Source organism: Alternaria hordeiaustralica, assembly GCF_023758085.1.
Source record: "Alternaria hordeiaustralica strain BMP 2776 chromosome Unknown scaffold_11, whole genome shotgun sequence".
Classification (NCBI taxonomy): Eukaryota; Fungi; Ascomycota; class Dothideomycetes; order Pleosporales; family Pleosporaceae; genus Alternaria; species Alternaria hordeiaustralica.
In genome coordinates this window covers 437205-456567 of record NW_026056783.1, presented here as the reverse complement: position 1 = coordinate 456567, position 19363 = coordinate 437205, and the positions used below count along the sequence as shown (strand labels likewise).

Genomic DNA, 19363 nt, shown 5'->3' with positions numbered 1-19363 from the left:
TTTTTATTATAAATAGTATAGTTATACTTAGTAAAAGTTATCTTCTTAGAAAAGTAAGCTATAAATCTAATAGACTTATTAAGCTAAACTTATAAAAGAATAGCTATATATATATAGTTAGAGATATCTATCTCTACTATATACTTTAGATCTATATTAAAGTATACTAAAATAATATTACTATAGAAAGCTTTTTTAAGTACTTTAAATAATTTTTTAGCTTTTTATATTATTTTAAAAAACTTAAAGTTACTCTAAGTTAAGTATATAAGAAGTTTAGTAATATTAGAAAACTTATATATAAATTACTAATAGAAGTTAGTAAATCTAAAAAATATTTACCTCTTTAGGTCTAAGAGACAGAGCCTACAGCGTACTTTTTTTAAAATTAAGTAATTATGTAATTACGTAATTATGTAATAACGCGTTACTATATTAGACTCTAAAAGTAAACTTAAAAAATCTCTAACGTAAGCCTAGATTTGTAACTTATAACACTTATACCTACACTACTACTACTATTACTATTACTACTAATATAATAGTTACTACGCACGTAATTATAATAAGCTAACTACTTTATATTTATTATATATTACTAATAGCTATCTAGACTATTAACTAGTACTAGCACTAGCCTTATATAATTACGTAATACTAAAAAGAAACTAAGTAAGCCTATTACTAGTATAAAGCCTTTAAGATAACCTAAAATACCTATATAATATCTATATAATTACTAGTAATTTATATTCTATATATAATTACTTATAAGCTTAGCTATATTAGCTATATTATATAACTACTACTTACTATCTAAATTTACTCTTACCTATCTACCTACCTATTCTCTATCTATACTAATAAGTCTCTAGCTCTTACTACTACCTTTTATATACACTACTACTTATTTTTTATTATTATATACTTTATAGAGAATATAAAGAACTTCTTACTTTTACTTATTATATTACTACTCTAAAGTAAGTACTATAAAGTCTACTTTCTTCTACGTTAGTACTATACTTCTAGTAATCTTAACTTCTAGAGCCTTTAGCTATCTATACTATTATACTATAAAGGTCTTTTTAGTAGTTAATATATCTAGCCTTATTATTATAAATAGTCTACCTACTATAAAGATAGTAACTACTAACTACTTCTTATAATAAAGCTTATCTAATATTACTTTATTCTTAGACTTAAAAGTTATACTTAGCTTTATATATATATACTTAGTAGTATATAATACCTACTCTTTATTAAGAAGAACTATAGTTATAGTAGATAGTATTACGTTCTAGTTATAGTAATAGTTATTTATTAGCTTATTTAATGTAGTATATTCTATATTCTAGATTATTAGGTAATTCTTAGAAAGTGTGCTAGAAGTAGCTACTTTAGTAGTAGCTATAATAGTAGCCTTTGTATTAGTAATAAAGTTAGAGTTAAATATCTTTAAAGATATTAGTTAGTATTAAGTTAGAAAGTAGTACTTAGATATTTAGAGTTTATAGAGATGTAAAGAGTTCTTAGAAATATAAAAAGTTCTTTAAGATAGAAAGATATAGAATAGAAAAAAAAGAAAAAGAAAAAAAGTATTTTTTATATATAAAGCTTTTTATAATTCTTTTTAGACTACTATTCTCTATACTATAGTTTATATACGCGAATATCTTTTTATATTTTATAGTAGTATAGTACTATAATTTAATATTACTCTAAATCTAAAGTTTACCTACGCTATCTATAATTCTACCTATCTACTTCTATAGCTAAGAGAAAGGCACTACGCCTTAACTTCTACTCTTTCTACTAAGAGCTTTCTCTTAGAAAGCTTCTAGATTAACTTTTAAGAATATTTTAATATTTCTCTAGTCTTATAGCTTATAGCTTACTTATTACTATTTTTAAGTCTACCTCTAAGTTTACTAAAGACGCCTCTATTACTATTACTTTCTATAAGTACGTTATTACTATTTATATCTATAGTAAATGTTAGAGAAAGAGTTTTATTAATTTTTATAGTTATATATAGTAAATATAAAGTATTTAGAAAATATACCTATATTAAGATTACTATATAGAGTTACTAACTACGTTTTATTACTCTACTCTATATTAATACTTTACTATAATAAAAAACATTTAAATATTCTTAAGTAATTAAAGTAGCTTTTAGTTCTATATAGCTATAGTCTTCTTTAAATCTATTTTAATACTATTAGAAATAATAATAAAGCTAAGAAATTTTATCTTAAGTATTATAAACTCTAATTTTAAAATATCTATAGAGAGACTAGCGTTTATAAGATAAGAGACTATCTTAGTAAAATACTTTTTATAGTATTTTATTATATTACTAAAGATAATTATATTATTTAGATATACTATATAGAACTTATCTAAATATTTATAAAGAATATTATTAATATATACTTAAAAAGTATTTAGGCTATTATATATACTAAATAGTATAATAGTATACTAATAGAGACTATATAGTATAATAAATCTACTATAGCTTTATTACTATAGTTATATATATATTGCGCGCTTATAGCGCTTTACTACTTACTTATAGTTACAAATACGCGCGTAGGCAGGTACACAGTTAACTTAGAAAGTAATAATATTATTTAAAGTCTTAGCTAATTACTTTCTCTGTTTACTAACAATAATAATAAAAGTAGTAGCAGTAACGTTATAATAACTCTGCTACACCTTATGCAGTACTTTACAGCCTGCAGCAGCAGCAGCAACATTATAATAACCTAGCTATACCTTACGTAGTACTTGCGCTGCAGCCTAATATATCTACTATTATCTAGCTTATCTCTCTAGTATTATATACGTACGCGCGCGCTATATCTATATTACTTTTTATCTCTATATTGTTCTTGTATTATCTATTGCATTATCTATTGCATTATCTATTGTATTAAGTATTACATTACCTATTAATACGCATTATAGGCTATTATAAGCTATTATTACAGCTCTTAGGCTAACTAGATAACACTAGCAACCTATAGAGTTCTATAACACTAGCTATGTTTAACTCTAAGTCTCTAGTAGAGCGCGCTGCTACTAATCTCTCTATAAGGTAGTAATAAACTTCTAGAGCCTACTTAGCTATACCTTAAGTTTAGCGTCTACATTGCATAGAAAGTTATTCTTCTACTACTTTATAGACTTTAGTTTTCTTCTCTTTAAGTTTTTAAAATAGTTGTACTAAGTATAAAGCTGCTCTTTACGCTAGTAATTTCTTACTCTAGGTATGTTGCCTAACTACTAAAGATAGAGAAGAATACTAAACCTTATAGTAGTAATTATTATAGTTACGCACTTCTGTATAAGTACTTCTATAAGAAGCTTGTATATTCTAAAGTAGCGTAGAGCTTTCTTCTTATACTTTACTATAGTATTGCAAAGTAGTATAACTTGTTTAGTCTAGCGTGCAGCTCTCTTTTACGCGCCTAGTAAAGAGTATAAAATGCTAGTCTTAGAGACTAGCGTAATATTAGCTAGTACTACGCTATATGCGTTAAGAGAGTTAGACATCTTTAGATATTAGCGTTAATTAAGGAGGTTCTTTTTAATAGAGGTTTTATAGTTTAATAAGCGTTAGCGTATATAAGAGAATTTATGTAGAAGTTAGAATTTTACATACAAAAAGATATTTTGTATACTATTTTACTACTATACTTTCTATAGCAGCCTTATATATAAGGCTTAAACTATAGCTATAGTTATACGCTATAGTTATAAGCTATAGTTACTAGCTATAGCTACTAGCTATACTTTCTTATTACTATTATTGCCTACGTAGAGCTAACTTGCCTATCTTAAGAGCTACAAAAGCGTTCTGCATACTATTTTAATGCTGCTAGTTTAAGAGATTTAGCTATAAGCTTTATAATACAAAAAAAATATAATATATATAAATACTACTTTGTTATTAATTAAAGAGACAGAGTAAAGTCTTAATTACAGCTATTATAACTAAAGTAACATAGAATAGAAACATGCTCTAACTAGCAAAAACTAATAGACTCTAAATAAAAAAAAAAAAATAGTATAATAAATATAAAGAAATATTTATACTTATTCTTAATATAAATTTTATTAAAAGTAGTAATAATATTTACTTTAAAAAAGTACTTAGACTTACTAAGCTTAGTTAGTATATTCTAAATTAAAAAAAGTGTATTATAGTTCTTAACTATATACGTATTAAGTCTATAATAATTAATATATATTTAGATTCTACTACTTAGCTTTCTAACTATAAGTAGTAGAGTAGTTTAAGTAGAGATACTATATTTAATATAACTCTTCTTAACTATATTATCTATATAAAGCTTAATAGCGTAGGCTTTATTCTAAGATAATAGCCTAAAGCGTTAGAATAAAAAGTTAGAAAAGTATTCTACTTTATTAAGCTTTAGATTAATACTATAATCTAGATAGCTTTAATAATTAGGTAGTTTATTAGCTTTCTTAGAATTAAAGCCTTAGTATAAGAGATAAAGAACTTTTAGTAGCTTCTTTAAAATATCTTTCTATAATATATAAAACTATTTTATTTTATTATAGAACTTTTTAAAGTTCTTAGAGAGTATCTTAGCGCTAGTAGTATATAGTTATTATATATCTACTTAGTTCTTATTAGATATCTTAGTAAGATATATAATCTTATTATAAAATATAATACTAATATCTAGATTACTATAAATTATAGTAGCTATAGCGTAACTAAATATATAGAATACACTAACTAGAGAAGAAGCTTTTAGATACTTTATAATCTTTTTATAAGAGTTTAGAGTTTATAGTAGTATTTACTTTTTATAGTAGCTACTCTATATATAATATAGTTTATAGTTATATATATAGTAGTATAAGTAATACTCTAAGTTAAAGATAATAGATATATTAGTCTAGTTAATATATAGATTATAAGTCTAGAACTAAAAAGTCTCTAAAATTATTTAGACTTCTACTAGCTTTATAATATAAGCTAAAATATTCTTAGTATAGAAACTAAATATAATAGTTACTCTAGCTATATAAGTAATATCTACTACCTCTAAGCTATTAGCTAGCTTAAGAATAGTAAAATTTATAAAAAAGATAAGTTTATATTTATACGCGTAGACGTAAGAAGTATTAATAAAAAAAGAAGTATAACTAGAGTTACTTATAAGTTTAATATTTTATAGTAGAAAAAAGATATTAGATAATAAGATAATTTCTTTAAAGACTAATTACTAGCTAATAAAAAGCTAATATATATTACTATATATAGTAGTAGTAGTAATAGTAAAAACTATTATCTAAAACTCTATTAAGCTCTATTTAAAAGTCTTAATATAATTAGTAATTACTTTAAAAGTAGAGTTAGAGTTAGAGTTATTTTTATTAGAGCTATTTTCTACTAAAAGTAAAAATAAGTAGAAAGTATTAGTAATAAAGTAGTTAAAATAGTATTTCTTTTTTTCTTTACTATCTATAGTGTAAAGTATATAGATTAAACTTATTAGTATAACTAAAGTAGATATAAAAAGTAGCTTCTTAGACTAGAGAAGTCTCTAAAAGTAACTATTACTAAAGACTATAAGTTTTCTAAAAGTATAAAGAACTTAGAGAAAATATTAATACTAATAGTAGTACTCTTAGACTTAGAATAAAAGGCCTTACTAACTAGTACACTATTATTAGTAATTACTTTCTCTAATATATCTTATACCTTAGAGTAAGTATTAAAGAATAGTGCTAGTTAACTAGAGTAGTAACTACTCTAGAACTTATAGCTATAGTTTTTCTTAAGATAGTTAAAGTAGTAGTTTAAGTACTTAAGAACTTTAATCTAAATATTAGAGTAACTATAAAGTTCTATACTAGAGCTACCTCTACTACTACTTATAGTAGTAGTAGTAGTTATTTTATCTTATCTACTACTACTATTACTACTTTTATTTTCTTTATTATTACTATTATAAGTATTTAAAAAGTAAAGGTTAGTTTATTTAAAAAAGTAAAGAGTTTAGTAAAAGAATATAAAGATAAGCTAGCTATTAATAATCTTTATAGTAGTTATATTATACTACTAGACTAGAAAGTAGTTATATATAAACTAAATCTTAGTAAGATTATTTTAGTATAATACTATAATACTAATATTAAAGTAAACTATATACTTACTTATAGTCTTACTAGACTTTATATAAAACTTATTACTCTTATACTATTATAAAATAGTAATATTACTATTAAAAGTATAGTATATAGAATTAAGAATTATCTAAATCTTATTAAAGTATATAAACTTAGCGCTAGTAATAATAATTTCTTATTAAATATAGCTAAAAGTAGTACTTTTAGTTTTTTAGTAAAGATAGTTTAGTTTCTTAGCTTTTAAAGTAAACTTATACTTATAGTAGTTAAACTAGTTTATAATATCTATCTTTTATTTAATATAGTTTATCTTAGTAGTTCTATCTCTAAAGAAAACTTTTAGTTTAAGCTTTTTAGAGTAGAGCGTATAGCGTTAATAGTTACTATTCTTAGCTTCTATACTAGAGGTTAGAGATAGACTATATAGATAGTAATCTTAGTAATAAGAAAAGTAAATAAGTTAAAAAGAATACTTAGAGTTTTTATTATCTAAGAAATTAAAAGTATTTAGTAGATTATTCTTACGTAAGTAATAAGAAGCCTTACTTAATATAGTCTTAAATTACTTAAGATAAACTTTAAGTTTAGTAATATTAGCCTAAAGAGCTTACTAGATAGTAATATAAGTCTAAAAGTTAGCAGCGCTAATCTAGAGCTTCTTCTTAGTACTAATATAAGTAGTATACTTCTAGTAATACTAATTCTTATATATAGCTTTACTTTTAGTAAGCTTTTAAAAGCTACTAGTTATTTATTAAAGCTACTAGCTATTAATATATATAGCTTCTTTTATATTATAAAGCTACTTATTTAGCTTAGTAATATACTAGTTTAAGCTAGTAAGCTAGTTTTAGAGATATATAGCGCGCTTAATAGACTTATTAAAGTTACTCTTAAAGTACTTATACTTATTTTTAAAGTCTTTAATCTAGTTAAGTAAAGTTTTTACTTACTAAGATTACTTTAAGTAGTAATTATTAAAGTAGCTAGACTAGTAGTATTTATTACTAAGGTTATTTTATATAGAGTATAGCTACTTTATAATATTAGTAATAATAAATAGTAACTTAAGATTAGCTTTTATATACTTTATATTATTTAACTTAAAAAGCTTATTCTTATAGAAAAGTTAGCTCTAATTATCTATTTTCTATAGTTTAAATATTATAGTATTACCTTTCTAAAAGATAATATATAACTTAGAAAATTATTACTTAAAATATAAATAGTTAAGAAGAGGTAGTAAGCGTAATTATAGTAGCTATAGATAGAATAGAAAGTATAATTATAGTAAGTATAAGTTAAGTAGCTAGAATATAATAAGTATTCTAAATTAATTTAAGTTATATTCTAAAGCGTAGTAGCTAAAGAGCTAAAGTAAAAGAAAGAGCTTAAAAAGTAAAAGCTAAGAAAGTAGTTTAGTTATAAGAGAGTAGTAGTAAAGAAGCGTATATTATTTATAAGAACTTTAAAGTAAGAAAAGTATTTTTAAATATTTATAAAAACTTTAAATATTTAAAAGTATTAAATAAGCTATAAGTATAATAAACTATAAGTATAATAAGATAATACTCTCTTCTATTCTTAGCCTAGTTATAACTAGTAAGTATTCTTATAGTATATATGCGTATATTTATATATATATAGCTAATAATAAGTAGTATTAAAAGTATACCTAAATAGAATTATAAATAAAGTAGACTTTAAGTTTTTTAATAAGAAAATAGTAGTATATAAAAAAGCTACTAGAGTTAGTAAGAAGAATAAAACTATAACTAGCGCGTTAAAGCTAGAGTTAAAAGTAGCACTTAAGCTATTTAAGTAGCTCTTTAAGAATATAAAGAAATAAGTAAATATATAGTATATATATATATATATAGCTACGTAGCATAGGCTAATAGAAGATAGATAATATAAATAATATAAAAAATACCTTTATAGTAGAATAGAAGAAACTACTAAAATTATTATCTAAAAAAGTAAGTAAAGATAGTAAGAAGCTAAAAAGCACTAAAGCTAAGTTTATAAAGAAGCTAAAGGTATAGAATAGTCTAGAAATATACTTTTATATTACTTAAGTAACGCTAAAACGCGTATAATATATTAGTTAAGTACTATATTAGTATAAATATTTATATATAAGTAGTAAAGTAATTATATATAATAGTAAAAGTAATAGTATTATAATATTACTAGTAATAGTATTTCTATAAAAGTAGCTAAATATAAAGCTATATTTAGTATATTAGTATATACGTATAATATAATAGAATATATATAGTATAGAGTAATTAAGTATTATATAGTATATAAAGTAGCGCGTATAAGTAGATATATAGATATAGATAGATATATAGATATAAGTAGGTGTATAAGTATAGATAGATGTATAGGTATAAATAGATATATAGATATAAGTATATTATAAAGATACTAGCTAGATAGCTATCTAAAGTAGTAGGTACCTAAAATACTATATAGCTTTAGTAGACTTAAAAGCTACGTTAAGTAGGTATATATAAGTAAATTATTCTAACTTAGACTAAAAAGTTTAGATTAAGAGCTCTATAAATAGTTAGAAAGAAATATAATAATAGTAGTAGTAGAAAAGCTTTCTTATAAAATATCTTTACTAGTAATAAATAAGCTATTAGATAAGTTCTAACCTTATTATAAACTCTACTAAGTACTTTTTATATTAGAGTTATTAGTAATAGTTACTAAGTATAAAAAACGTTACTATACGCTTATAGAGAGGTAGTAGATAGAGTTAATATAAGCTTTATTAGTAGAGTTATTAAAGTTACTAAAAGTAATAGACTTTTTATTAAAGTATATAGTAATAGTAGTAGATAGCTTACTTTTAGACTTAAAGAGATTTTTAGAGATCTTAATAAACTAAAAGCTATTAGTATTACTATAAGTATAGTTATTACTATTATTACTATAAGAGATAAAGTAGCTAGAGACTTATATATTACTATTAAGGTAGTAGTTATTAGAGTAAAGATTCTAAGTATCTAATAACTACTAGAAGCTACTACTAGAAGTATAAAAAGCTAAAGGTAATAGTATCTAGAAACGCGCTAGTAGATAAAACTATTAGAAGAAAGCTATTACTTATAAAAACGCGCTACTAATAGTATAGAAAAACTATTCTAAAGTCTAAGACTTCTAAGTAAGTCTCTTAGCTAGACTCTTAGCTTAGTTTATAGTAGTAGTAGTATTATACTAGTAATAAAGTATAAGTACTATACTATATAAGTTAGTAGTCTAAGCTATAATAGGCTTAGAAGTTTTAAAAGTATTATATTAGTAAATAATCTTTATAGTCTTCTTAGAGAACTTAAAATATAAAGTACTAGAGCGCTTAATAAAGTTTATAATATTACTAAAGTATTTCTTTTAAATTACGCTAGTAAGTAGATATATAGTATTAACTATAATAATATATAAAAGTTTTATAAAAAATTAGATAATAAATATATATAGAATAATAAAGTTATTATAGTAAGAAGCTTTTATAAAGCTTAGTAAAAATATATATATAGTAAAGGCGTTAGCTTAATATTAAGCTAATAAAGTCTAAGATCTAGAACTATTATATATAAAGCTAAAGTATATAAAAGATTTCTATAAAACTACTTAAGAAAGCTAGTAAGTATTATAAGTATATATATATATATATATATATATATATATAGTTACTAATTATATATAAAAAGATACTAGCTTATATAAGTAGTAGATCTTATAAATTTAAACACTAAAACTATTAAAAAGTAGAAAAATATAAGTATAAACTATAAAAAGTAGTTATATAAAATATTAAATAAAAATATTATTAAGTTATTTAGTAAGTTTATTAAAGACTTTAGCGCGTAAAGTATATATATATATATATATATATATATATAAAATAGTTTATAGCTAATAGTATATATATAGAAAGTACTAATATATTTATTAATAAGTAGCTTAAAAAGCTAGAAAATCTAAAGAACTAAGTACTAATTAGAGAAAATAAAAAAAATAAAAAGTTTAAAAAGAATAAAAAAAAATAGAAAAAGTTTATAAAAATTAAGTAGTAGTAATAAGAGTATAAAATAAGTTAAAGCTATACTTATATATTTTATAAATACTTATAAAGTATATAGTATAATATATTAGTTAAGTATTATATTAGTATAAGTATTTATATAGTAAAGTAATTATTTATATTAAAAGTAATAGTATTATAATATTACTAGTAATAGTATTTCTATAAAAGTAGCTAAATATAAAGCTATATTTAGTATATTAGTATATATATATATATATAATATAATATAATTTATATAGTATAGAGTAATTATATAGTATATAAAGTAGTACGTAAGATAAGTATATAGTAAGTAAGTATAGATATAAGTATAAGTATATTATAAAGGTACTAGCTAAGTAGCTACTTAAAGTAGTAGACGTCTAAGGTACTATATAGCTTTAGTAGGCTTAAAAGCTACGTTAAGTAGGTGTATATAAGTAGGTTATTCTAACTTAGACTAGAGAGTCTAGATTAAGAGCCTACAGCGCGATAATCTAAAAGAAAAAGAATAGATTCTTAAAGGAAAATAAACAAATTATTGTTAAGTCTAGAGGGTCGGAAGTTAGTGTCGAGGTGATATCTTGATTCATAGTTTCAATGTTTGGCACGGGAGTCATCGTGCCTGCTTCGACATGAACCGAATCAGCAGGTGCGACCTGACGGAGGAAAATTGCTAAGCATCTCCGAACGCCTTCACGGCGCTCTTGCTTCCTCGGTCCACGTGAACATCCCAGTCCTCTTCCGAAGCCGACAAGAGCACAGATTGTGGACGCGCCACGGAATGTATCTCGGTAGAGCCAAAACTTGTACATGCACGGCACGATATGGCGGGTTCAACGTTCTGTAGCCACATGTCATGACAGTGGGGTCGCACGCAGATCTCCCCACAAGCACGGTTACTGGTCACGAAGGAAGAAAGCTTATACACACAGCCATACTGTTACGAAATTGATATGTTGTTGTATTTCATTGATACTGTTTGTTTTACATTACGTTAGGGTATTAAAGTACAAGAATGTTAGACGTCGTTGTGACATTGCATCCGCTCTGCAGCATGATCCGTAGTATTTGCACCTTGCTCGCATTGCATCATGGAGCTGCATGCAGTTCATGGCCTCGCGTGTCCTAGCGTTTTCCCGCGTGCTTCCTTCCCGTGCGTCGGAGTACGGGGCTGTCGCGCACGCCCTCGTTGGTCCAAAGTCGGGACACAGAAGTGGACCGTCGGGTGGTATTACACTGCGCGCAATGCGATCCTTCCTGAGGGTCTCGGCCCGTGGAGAATGAAGAATGTGGGTGCAGGCAGTACACGGCCCGCATGGGTAATACTACAAAGCTCAGCGCGCCCCCAACATCATAGTTGGAATGATGGTAGGGCAGGTGGCTCCCGTAGCTCACGTCAAGGGCGAGTAGCTTGTAGGCCTGCTGTCCTCGCTAGGTCGATGGAAAGTCTTGTATTCGGCGTATTCGTCACCTTCTTCAGCAAGATACAATCCATCGTCCGGGAGCCAGCTTCGCGAATCGTGCGTAGCTCGAGTTGCCGTGGTCATTGTAGAATCCCGCGCGGAGGCTCGACGTGGGGCTGTTGGTGGTATAGGAGACTGCTGTCGCGGAGGGGTATAAACAGTTGGTGATAAACGAAAGTTCGGGTTCGTAGGACTGGGTAGTACCGTTGAACTTGGATGTAAAAGCAATCCTGATGCAGCAGGAGGTGCACCAGGTGAAAGAGGTTCTGGAATAAGACTCGAGTGTAGCATGGCGGACTGCGCCTTCTTTGGAGAAAGAGAAAGTGGTTTAGGGAATGTCGATTCTGTTGGTGTTCGCGCAGGGTTGCGCGAAGGAACGGTGGGTGTGTTCGGCTCGCCATTTGGTTGATCGCCTATGATATCCTGGTACCAGTCGTAGGAACGAAAGCTGAAGCTTGGGCTTGGAGGTGGCAAGTCGGGTAATGGAAGTTGAGGGGGCTTGCTCTCCAGTTTAGAAAGAGTCTCTCTAACGGGGGAGGGTGGTTCGGAATCACCTCCGTTCGAACTGCCGTCGGCTATCGAGACACTGTCGGCAGAGTGTCTTTTGTTCGGTAATTGGCTAAGTTCGTATTCCGAGTTTCGCTTTTCCGCGGTAGGCGTGGCATGCGAGATGGATATCGATGGAGGAGCGGCTGTAGGCGGGATGTATTCCTCAAACTTGTATCGCGGCGCACGATCCCGAGTGGGAGTACCACTGCGAGGAGTATCATTACCCCGAAGCGAACTGACGGCATTGATCAACTCATCATCGAGTATCATGCTCTTGTTGATGTTGACATTGACAGCATACGACTTCGCTTTCGTTGGCGGTGGAGGAAGGGGATGTTCCATGAGCGGATGAGGTGTTGGACGAGGTGGCAGTGCCTTTTCTGTTGAGCTTCGTGCGTGCTTCTCCATAGATCCTGACCTCTTGTTGTCCGGTTTCTCCTTCTTCTCATTGAATGCAAGAGCCCTGGCAAATAGCCCAGGGTCCATGGTCTGTTGTTGACTGAAGGCTGCGTTCTGGGGACTGTTTGGTAGTGATGCCACCAAGGTCCTCTGATCTGTGGCATTCGAGGCAGACCTTTGGCGAGTGTGTGAAGGCGCTTCGATCGTATGGGTGCGTGGCCGTCTCGCTCGAACCCTCCAGAACCAGTAACCAGCTGCAATCATCAACACCACCATTCCCACAACTCCTACACCGATGCCAATAGCCGACCCTGGAGTTAGTCGCGAAGTTGGCTCTGCGCCCGACCCGCCAAGCGGTGCAGCACCGCCCATGGTAACACATCTTGCGCTCGAGCATCCTTTGCCGCTTGCGCAGTCGCTATCTGTAGAGCATGTCTCGGTGGGTCCCTTGGAAGTGTCCACGAGGCTTGGCTGATTGAGTGAGTTGGTTACGCTGGGAACGGGAGCATTCGTTCCAAGTTGGATGAAGGAGAAGTCTGATGCCAAGTTGGTAGGTAGTGCGGTTGGTGACGACGAGGCAATGCGTAGTGATGTAGAAGTTGCGCTCGGTTTCCGTTGTTTGGTAGAAGTACCAGTCGCTCTTTGTGACGAAGTGGATGTAGCTGGCGCTCTTCGCGATGAGGTAGATGTAGTGCTTTGTGGTCGTCGGCGGGTAGTAATGAGTGTGGTAGACATTATTATTAAAGATCGTGTTGAAGCTGGTTATACTGATAAGGAGTGAGTGAACGACGCCGCGCCGATGCCTCAGCCACTTCGTCAGGATGCGCAGGCTTCTTTATGTGATACACCAAGTTCTCCGAAAAGAAAGCATATAGAACGAATGTAGTGTGTATGAAGGATAGTAGTAGGTGCTCACAAAGTCACGAAGATCCGCGATCGACAGAGTCCTTGCGACACAACATCGCCATGCAGGGCGGCACGGGTTAGACCATATCTTGTAGGGTCCGGCAGAAGAGCGTGGAGCTAAAGTTTATTGACGATGCACGCACGGTGCGGGCGATCCACGTTCGGTTGGAGGTTTGACGATCCTTAGTGCGCAACCCAACGTCGCACCCGTCAAACCTTGTCCCCAAGCATTGCTTTTGCCGCGACAGTTGACAGTGTGTGTGTGCAATAAAGGTATATCACGACGGCGGAAAATACCGTCGTGCTAATCGAGAGAAACTGACCCCCCAGCTCCTGTCGCGCCCAGTATTGAGTACGTTGCGATAACTGCTGTCAGTTCCCCTGTCTACTACCAACATAGCCGGATTCGGCAGCCGTAAAAGCACCGTAGGGGCCCGAGTCAGGATGTTCACGGGTGCGCATCCAAATGTGGTACCAACTCGTTTCAGGGGCACGGAAATGGTACCTGCATATACTATTTTCTGCCTGCAAGCCATCCCACTACGTCTTTCGCGCTGCTGTCGGGAGGGAAAACAGGGTACCAGACTTTGACGATGACTGCGTCTTCGATCGCGAGGGCGCATCTCTTGATCAGTGTCTTATCTTGCCATTTGAAAGTGGGTAGTTTCAGGGCATTGGCAAAGTGTAGGTTCTCGTCCGAAAGCAGTTCGTAGGGTAAATGCAGCCGGTCCTTGGCCTCTTTTTGGTAGGCAGTGTCCTGAGTCGACAATCCAAATACACGCTGTGCGCCGAGGTCGCGTAGTTTGGCCATCTCGTCGCGGAAGCTGCACGCCTGAGGTGTGCAGCCTCGTGCTCCTGGTATGGAGTTCCAATCTTCAGTGATTGTTTCACCAGGTGCACCGGTACGCGGATAGCAGAAGACGATTGTCAGGCCCGGATAAATTGAGACATCAAGCCAGTCTCCTGACGTTGCGGACAGGGATACGGAAGGTATCTGTGTTCCGCTCAAGTGCGAACACGCACCGTCATCCTGAGGGACAGGTAGGTCCGAAGGGAAGGATGTGTCTGTGCTTGTCAGCACTCGGTCTTGTGAGTATCTGTGCCACTAACGAGCCATGTTAACCGCCGCCCGTCGGTACCGAAGTGTCGTCAAGTTACTCTTGCCTGGCTCATGCGCTACTCACAACGTGCGCTTCGGTCGCCGTCAAGTTGGTGCGTAGGGGACTGTCTATGAGTTGGTAGAGGGTTGACCCTGATGCCCTCAATCGACCTTGCACGAGCGGGGTTCGCAATGACTTTTCAACAAAATCGCGACGATCCAAGGTCTAAAATCAGATCGCTGTGAGAAATCGTGATACGATGGAGTCAGCCTTGAGCTTTTGCTTTGCTGTCTGATGTGGGTGTATGGTGGTGGTGTTGTCGGCAATGGCAGAAGGTGACTGGTGGTGAGAAGGGTCGATGGCGGGGCGAAGGCTTGAAAAGCATTGAACAAAGGTTCAGGTCTACTGCAAGATATTGCTTTGCTGTCAGAACTACTGGTTGGTACTGCACTAACAGACCGCGGGGTAAGAGGCCAATGTCACCGGATTGGAGCATCCCGCGTATGTTTGCTTTGGGATCTGCCAAACTAGAGCATGTGCGTAGTTGATGTTTGGTAGGTGGCGGTTACGCGGATGGTACCCGCGTCCCGCGTCCGGATTCCCTTATTCTGGCATCACAAGATTTCATAGCAGAGGTTTATAGCTGCGACTGCGCAAGTGAGGGCGGAAGTTTCCATGCAGAGGTGAGCGAAGACAATTGTTCGGTCCCTGGATCAAAGCCATCAGCAAGTCTGGCTTGGTGGGTATCGTAGCCATGCTACGTAATCTCGATTGCTTCTTGCATGTCATTTCGCTTATATGATTCAAGATTTGTCTATTTCTCGGCCTTTGTCTTGGACGCATGTATTCTTATCACATCATGTCTCTCACAGAGTACTGCAGTGAAGCTTAAGTTTTCCAGTCGTGCAATCGTTACCAGGTCAACAGTCTCCAGCAGCAGGAGACTCAAACTCACACCCCAAGATACGGGCACCGTGAGGACTCTACAGGCCTCGAAGCGCTGTAGTTATATCGCATCAAAGATATAGATCTTCGCATGCGTAGGGAACTTTGACCGTGGACAGGTTGAAAACACCACCCAATTCACGCAAGATTCTAACACCTACTTCCTACAGAGAGAATGATAGAATAGCAGAATCCCGACAAGACTTTTGAACATCACTTAAAAGCTCATGTAGACTGCAGCGCATTTGTTCAGTTTGTTTGTTGTGTGCATAGCAAGGTGACACCACATTGCAGTGATGCCGACCGAAGTGGGGTCGCGATCGGCGCTACAGCTTCTGGAGCTCCTCCACGTCCAATCGTGACATCATTAAATCTAAGTAATGCGCCTGTCATCATTGGCCAACTGGCAGCTGTCGCGCTCATAGACAGCCCTTCACTCTTCACTTCTCTTTACAACATTAATGCAGTCACTACGTATTCTACGACCCTTACGAACCTCACTCAAACTCCAGTTCAGCCCCACCAGCCGTCTACAAAGAGCCCCGTTTACATCAACAACCGCAGCCATGGCTCAAGAATTCAAGCTCAAGGATGTCACTTCCTTACAAATGAAGAATGGAGACAAGAAGGAGGTCGAAGTTGAGGGTGTTGAGGGAGGAAAGGTGCTCCTGTTGAAGATCCAGGACCAGGTGCATGCTACCAGTGCCAACTGCACACATTACGGCGCGCCTTTAGTGAAGGGCGTATTGACACCAGAGGGTCGCTTGACATGCCCATGGCACGGAGGTAATACCCATACGCTACCTATGTCGCATGCTCAAGACTGACATTCATAGCCTGCTTCAAGGTCTCGACCGGAGATGTTGAAGACGCTCCTGCGCTCGACCCCATTGCGAAGTACGAAGTAGTCGAGAAGGACGGCGCTGTATACGTTAAAACCACCGAAGACGCATTGAAGGCCAACCGTAAATTCCTGAACATCAAGTGCTCATCAGTGAGCGAGGACAAGGTCCTAGTCATTGGTGGTGGCTCGGGTACTCTTGGTGCCATTGAAGGTCTAAGAGGCGGCGGATACAATGGCAAGATCACCGTGATCTCCAAGGAAGGCTACCAGCCCATTGACCGAACCAAGTTGTCCAAGGCGCTGCTGGCTGATATCTCCAAGGCGGCCTGGAGGTCAAAAGAGTTCTACAAGGACGCGTCGATTGACATTATCGAAGACGAGGCGAAGAGCGTAGACTTCTCTGGCAAGAAGGTGTCCACAAAGTCTGGAAAGGAGTACGAATACACAAAGCTGGTGTTGGCGACTGGTGGCACACCAAGGTGGCTGCCACTTGACGGTCTCAAGGGCGACCTGGGCAACGTCTTCCTCCTCCGCACGCTGCCCGATGCACAGAACATCCTCAAGGCTGTTGGGGACAACGGCAAGAAGGTCGTGGTCGTTGGCAGCTCGTTCATCGGTATGGAGGTCGGCAACTGCCTCGCTGGTATGAAGAACGATGTGACCATCATTGGTATGGAAGAGGGTAAGTAATCCGGCTGCTCTCGTTGATGGTGTTCTAACGTTATCGCAGAACCAATGGAGCGGGTAATGGGAAAGAAGGTTGGCGGCATCTTCCGCGGTCTGCTCGAGAAGAACGGCGTCAAGTTCAAGATGGGCGCCAGTGTCGAGAAGGCTACTCCTTCCAAGAGCGATTCATCCAAGGTCGGTGCTGTGCATCTCAAGGACGGAACCACATTGGAGGCAGACCTCGTCATCGAAGGTGTTGGTGTCGCGCCTGCGACTGAATACCTCAAGGATAACTCGAGCATTACGCTGGAGAAGGACGGATCATTGAAGACAGACGAGTCCTTTGCCGTCAGTGGCCTGAAGGATGTATATGCCATCGGTGACATCGCAACATACCCCTACCACGGACCAGGAGGTAACGGCACACCAGTTCGCATCGAGCACTGGAACGTCGCACAAAACGCCGGTCGCTCTGTAGCCAACACCATCAACAACCCAGGATCCAAAGCAAAGCCCTTCATTCCCGTCTTTTGGTCGGCCTTGGGCTCGCAGCTGCGATACTGCGGTAACACGGTGGGTGGCTACGACGATGTGATCCTCCAGGGCGAGCCAGAGAAGCCGTCGTTTGTCGCGTACTACACCCAGGGCGAGACAGTGGTGGCCGTCGCGAGTATGATGAAGGATCCCTACATGACACAAGCAGCGGAGCTCATGCGTAGGAACAAGATGCCCGGTAAGAGCGAGCTGCAGAAGGGCGTTGACATCCTGGAGGTCGGTCTGCCGAACGAGATTAAGATGTGAAGTGGCATGACTGCAAAAGAATAGCCGTAGTGAACCACCAAATAATGAAATTACGCAGAGGGCATGTCACCAGTTGGTGTAACCTACTTGTGGGTTCTCAATGCAAGGTGTACTAGTTGCAAAGTTCTAGGCCTCTAGTCCACGTGATTCTCTATTACACTCATGGTGTCCCCCGCGACTTCCTACTAACTCCGCAGCTTCCGGATCTACATTTCAACTCATTCTGTCACAAACGTGCGCATGACCAAGTATTACAGCGACATGACGAGGGTAGACCCGTCTGATCAGTGCTGTCACAATCTGTTCAATAACGTCCGAAGCAGTAGTTCCTCAACATCGACCCGACATGCAACTCAATCTGAACATTACGTAGGAAACGGCAATCTAGAGCTGACGTTGGAAGATGGTTGAACTCAATGTAAGGTGAGAAGAGACGAATATGCCCGACTCGAACAGCGGATCCATGCTCGCGGGGTACGACCGTTGCAGTATGGAGATATGCTCCGCAAGATGTGCCGCAGGGCGGTGGAAAGGAAATGAAGCGTGCAGCAGACATTTTCCCAAAGTGACGTCAAGCCGGACGGCAGAGGCTCGTGTTGCACAGCGCGAGGGCATCTGGAGATGGCGCAAGAGTCGAGTAACGGTGGGAGCGGGAAGGTGGGTCCGCTGGTTGCACGGCAAGGGCGATCGAGGCGCCAAACATCTAATTTCCAATGTTCCGAAGAGCGGCCTAACGCTCGCCCAAAGGGGAAAATTATACAGAGCAGACGGCGCGACTCGGACTCGAAGGTTATCTTGCCTCGTTCTGCGTGTAGAGAAAATGCTTTGCGCAGACTGAGTTGCAGGCGCAGAGATGAAGGTCTGTCTGTCTATCTGTCTGTCGGCAACTTCTTCTCATTGGATGCGCTGGCGAGGAATGCAAAGACATGCAGGGCAGGCCTCCCTTACGGCGTGGACGGCTGAGACATGGTGACAGCGGTTTGGTCGACCTGTCTTGTTGCGAACCTCCGTCTTTGCTGCTACACGCGTGGATGTCCTTGCTGTGGATTGTCAGATGAAGTTAGGGGGCGTCATCTGGGCTTATTTGTGCTGCCCATCCCGGCAGGGCGCGTCATAACGTTCTGCGACAAAGTTGGGCGTATTGTTGATGTTTATGTGTTGCTTTTGCTCTTGGACGCGACCCGCGGTGAGCACGCGCAGAGCGACCTCGACCGCGACGGTCATACGGATGGGTAGATGACAGGAATGGATCACGCATGTCTCGCAGCAGGCGCGCGGTCAAGCGACATTCAAGGAGCCGGCGACGTCTATATCGAGGGCCAGCCCAAGATATCGCAGCAGCGCACACGGCGGGCGAGCGCATAACAGGCAATTTGCGGGCGGGTCGGTGCTGTGTGAAACAACGACCCATGGCTGCTACTCCTAT

The 19363-nt window shown here is 35.7% G+C and overlaps 2 protein-coding genes across 2 annotated transcripts; one reads left to right on the top strand and one right to left on the bottom strand.

Moving 5' to 3' along the window:
* Positions 1 to 11655: 11655 nt before the first annotated feature.
* Positions 11656 to 12762, bottom strand: J4E84_006080 (uncharacterized protein; the record flags this gene model as incomplete). The annotated part of the gene is made up of 1 exon (XM_049388672.1): positions 11656 to 12762. The coding sequence occupies one exon, from the start codon at positions 12760 to 12762 to the stop codon at positions 11656 to 11658; it is 1107 nt and encodes a 368-aa protein (XP_049243571.1).
* A 3430-nt stretch (positions 12763 to 16192) lies between these two features.
* J4E84_006079 (uncharacterized protein) lies at positions 16193 to 17937 on the top strand (the record flags this gene model as incomplete). Its single annotated transcript, XM_049388671.1, has 3 exons — positions 16193 to 16412; positions 16463 to 17152; positions 17201 to 17937. The coding sequence occupies 3 exons, from the start codon at positions 16193 to 16195 to the stop codon at positions 17935 to 17937; spliced, it is 1647 nt and encodes a 548-aa protein (XP_049243570.1).
* Between the last annotated feature and the right edge of the window lie 1426 nt (positions 17938 to 19363).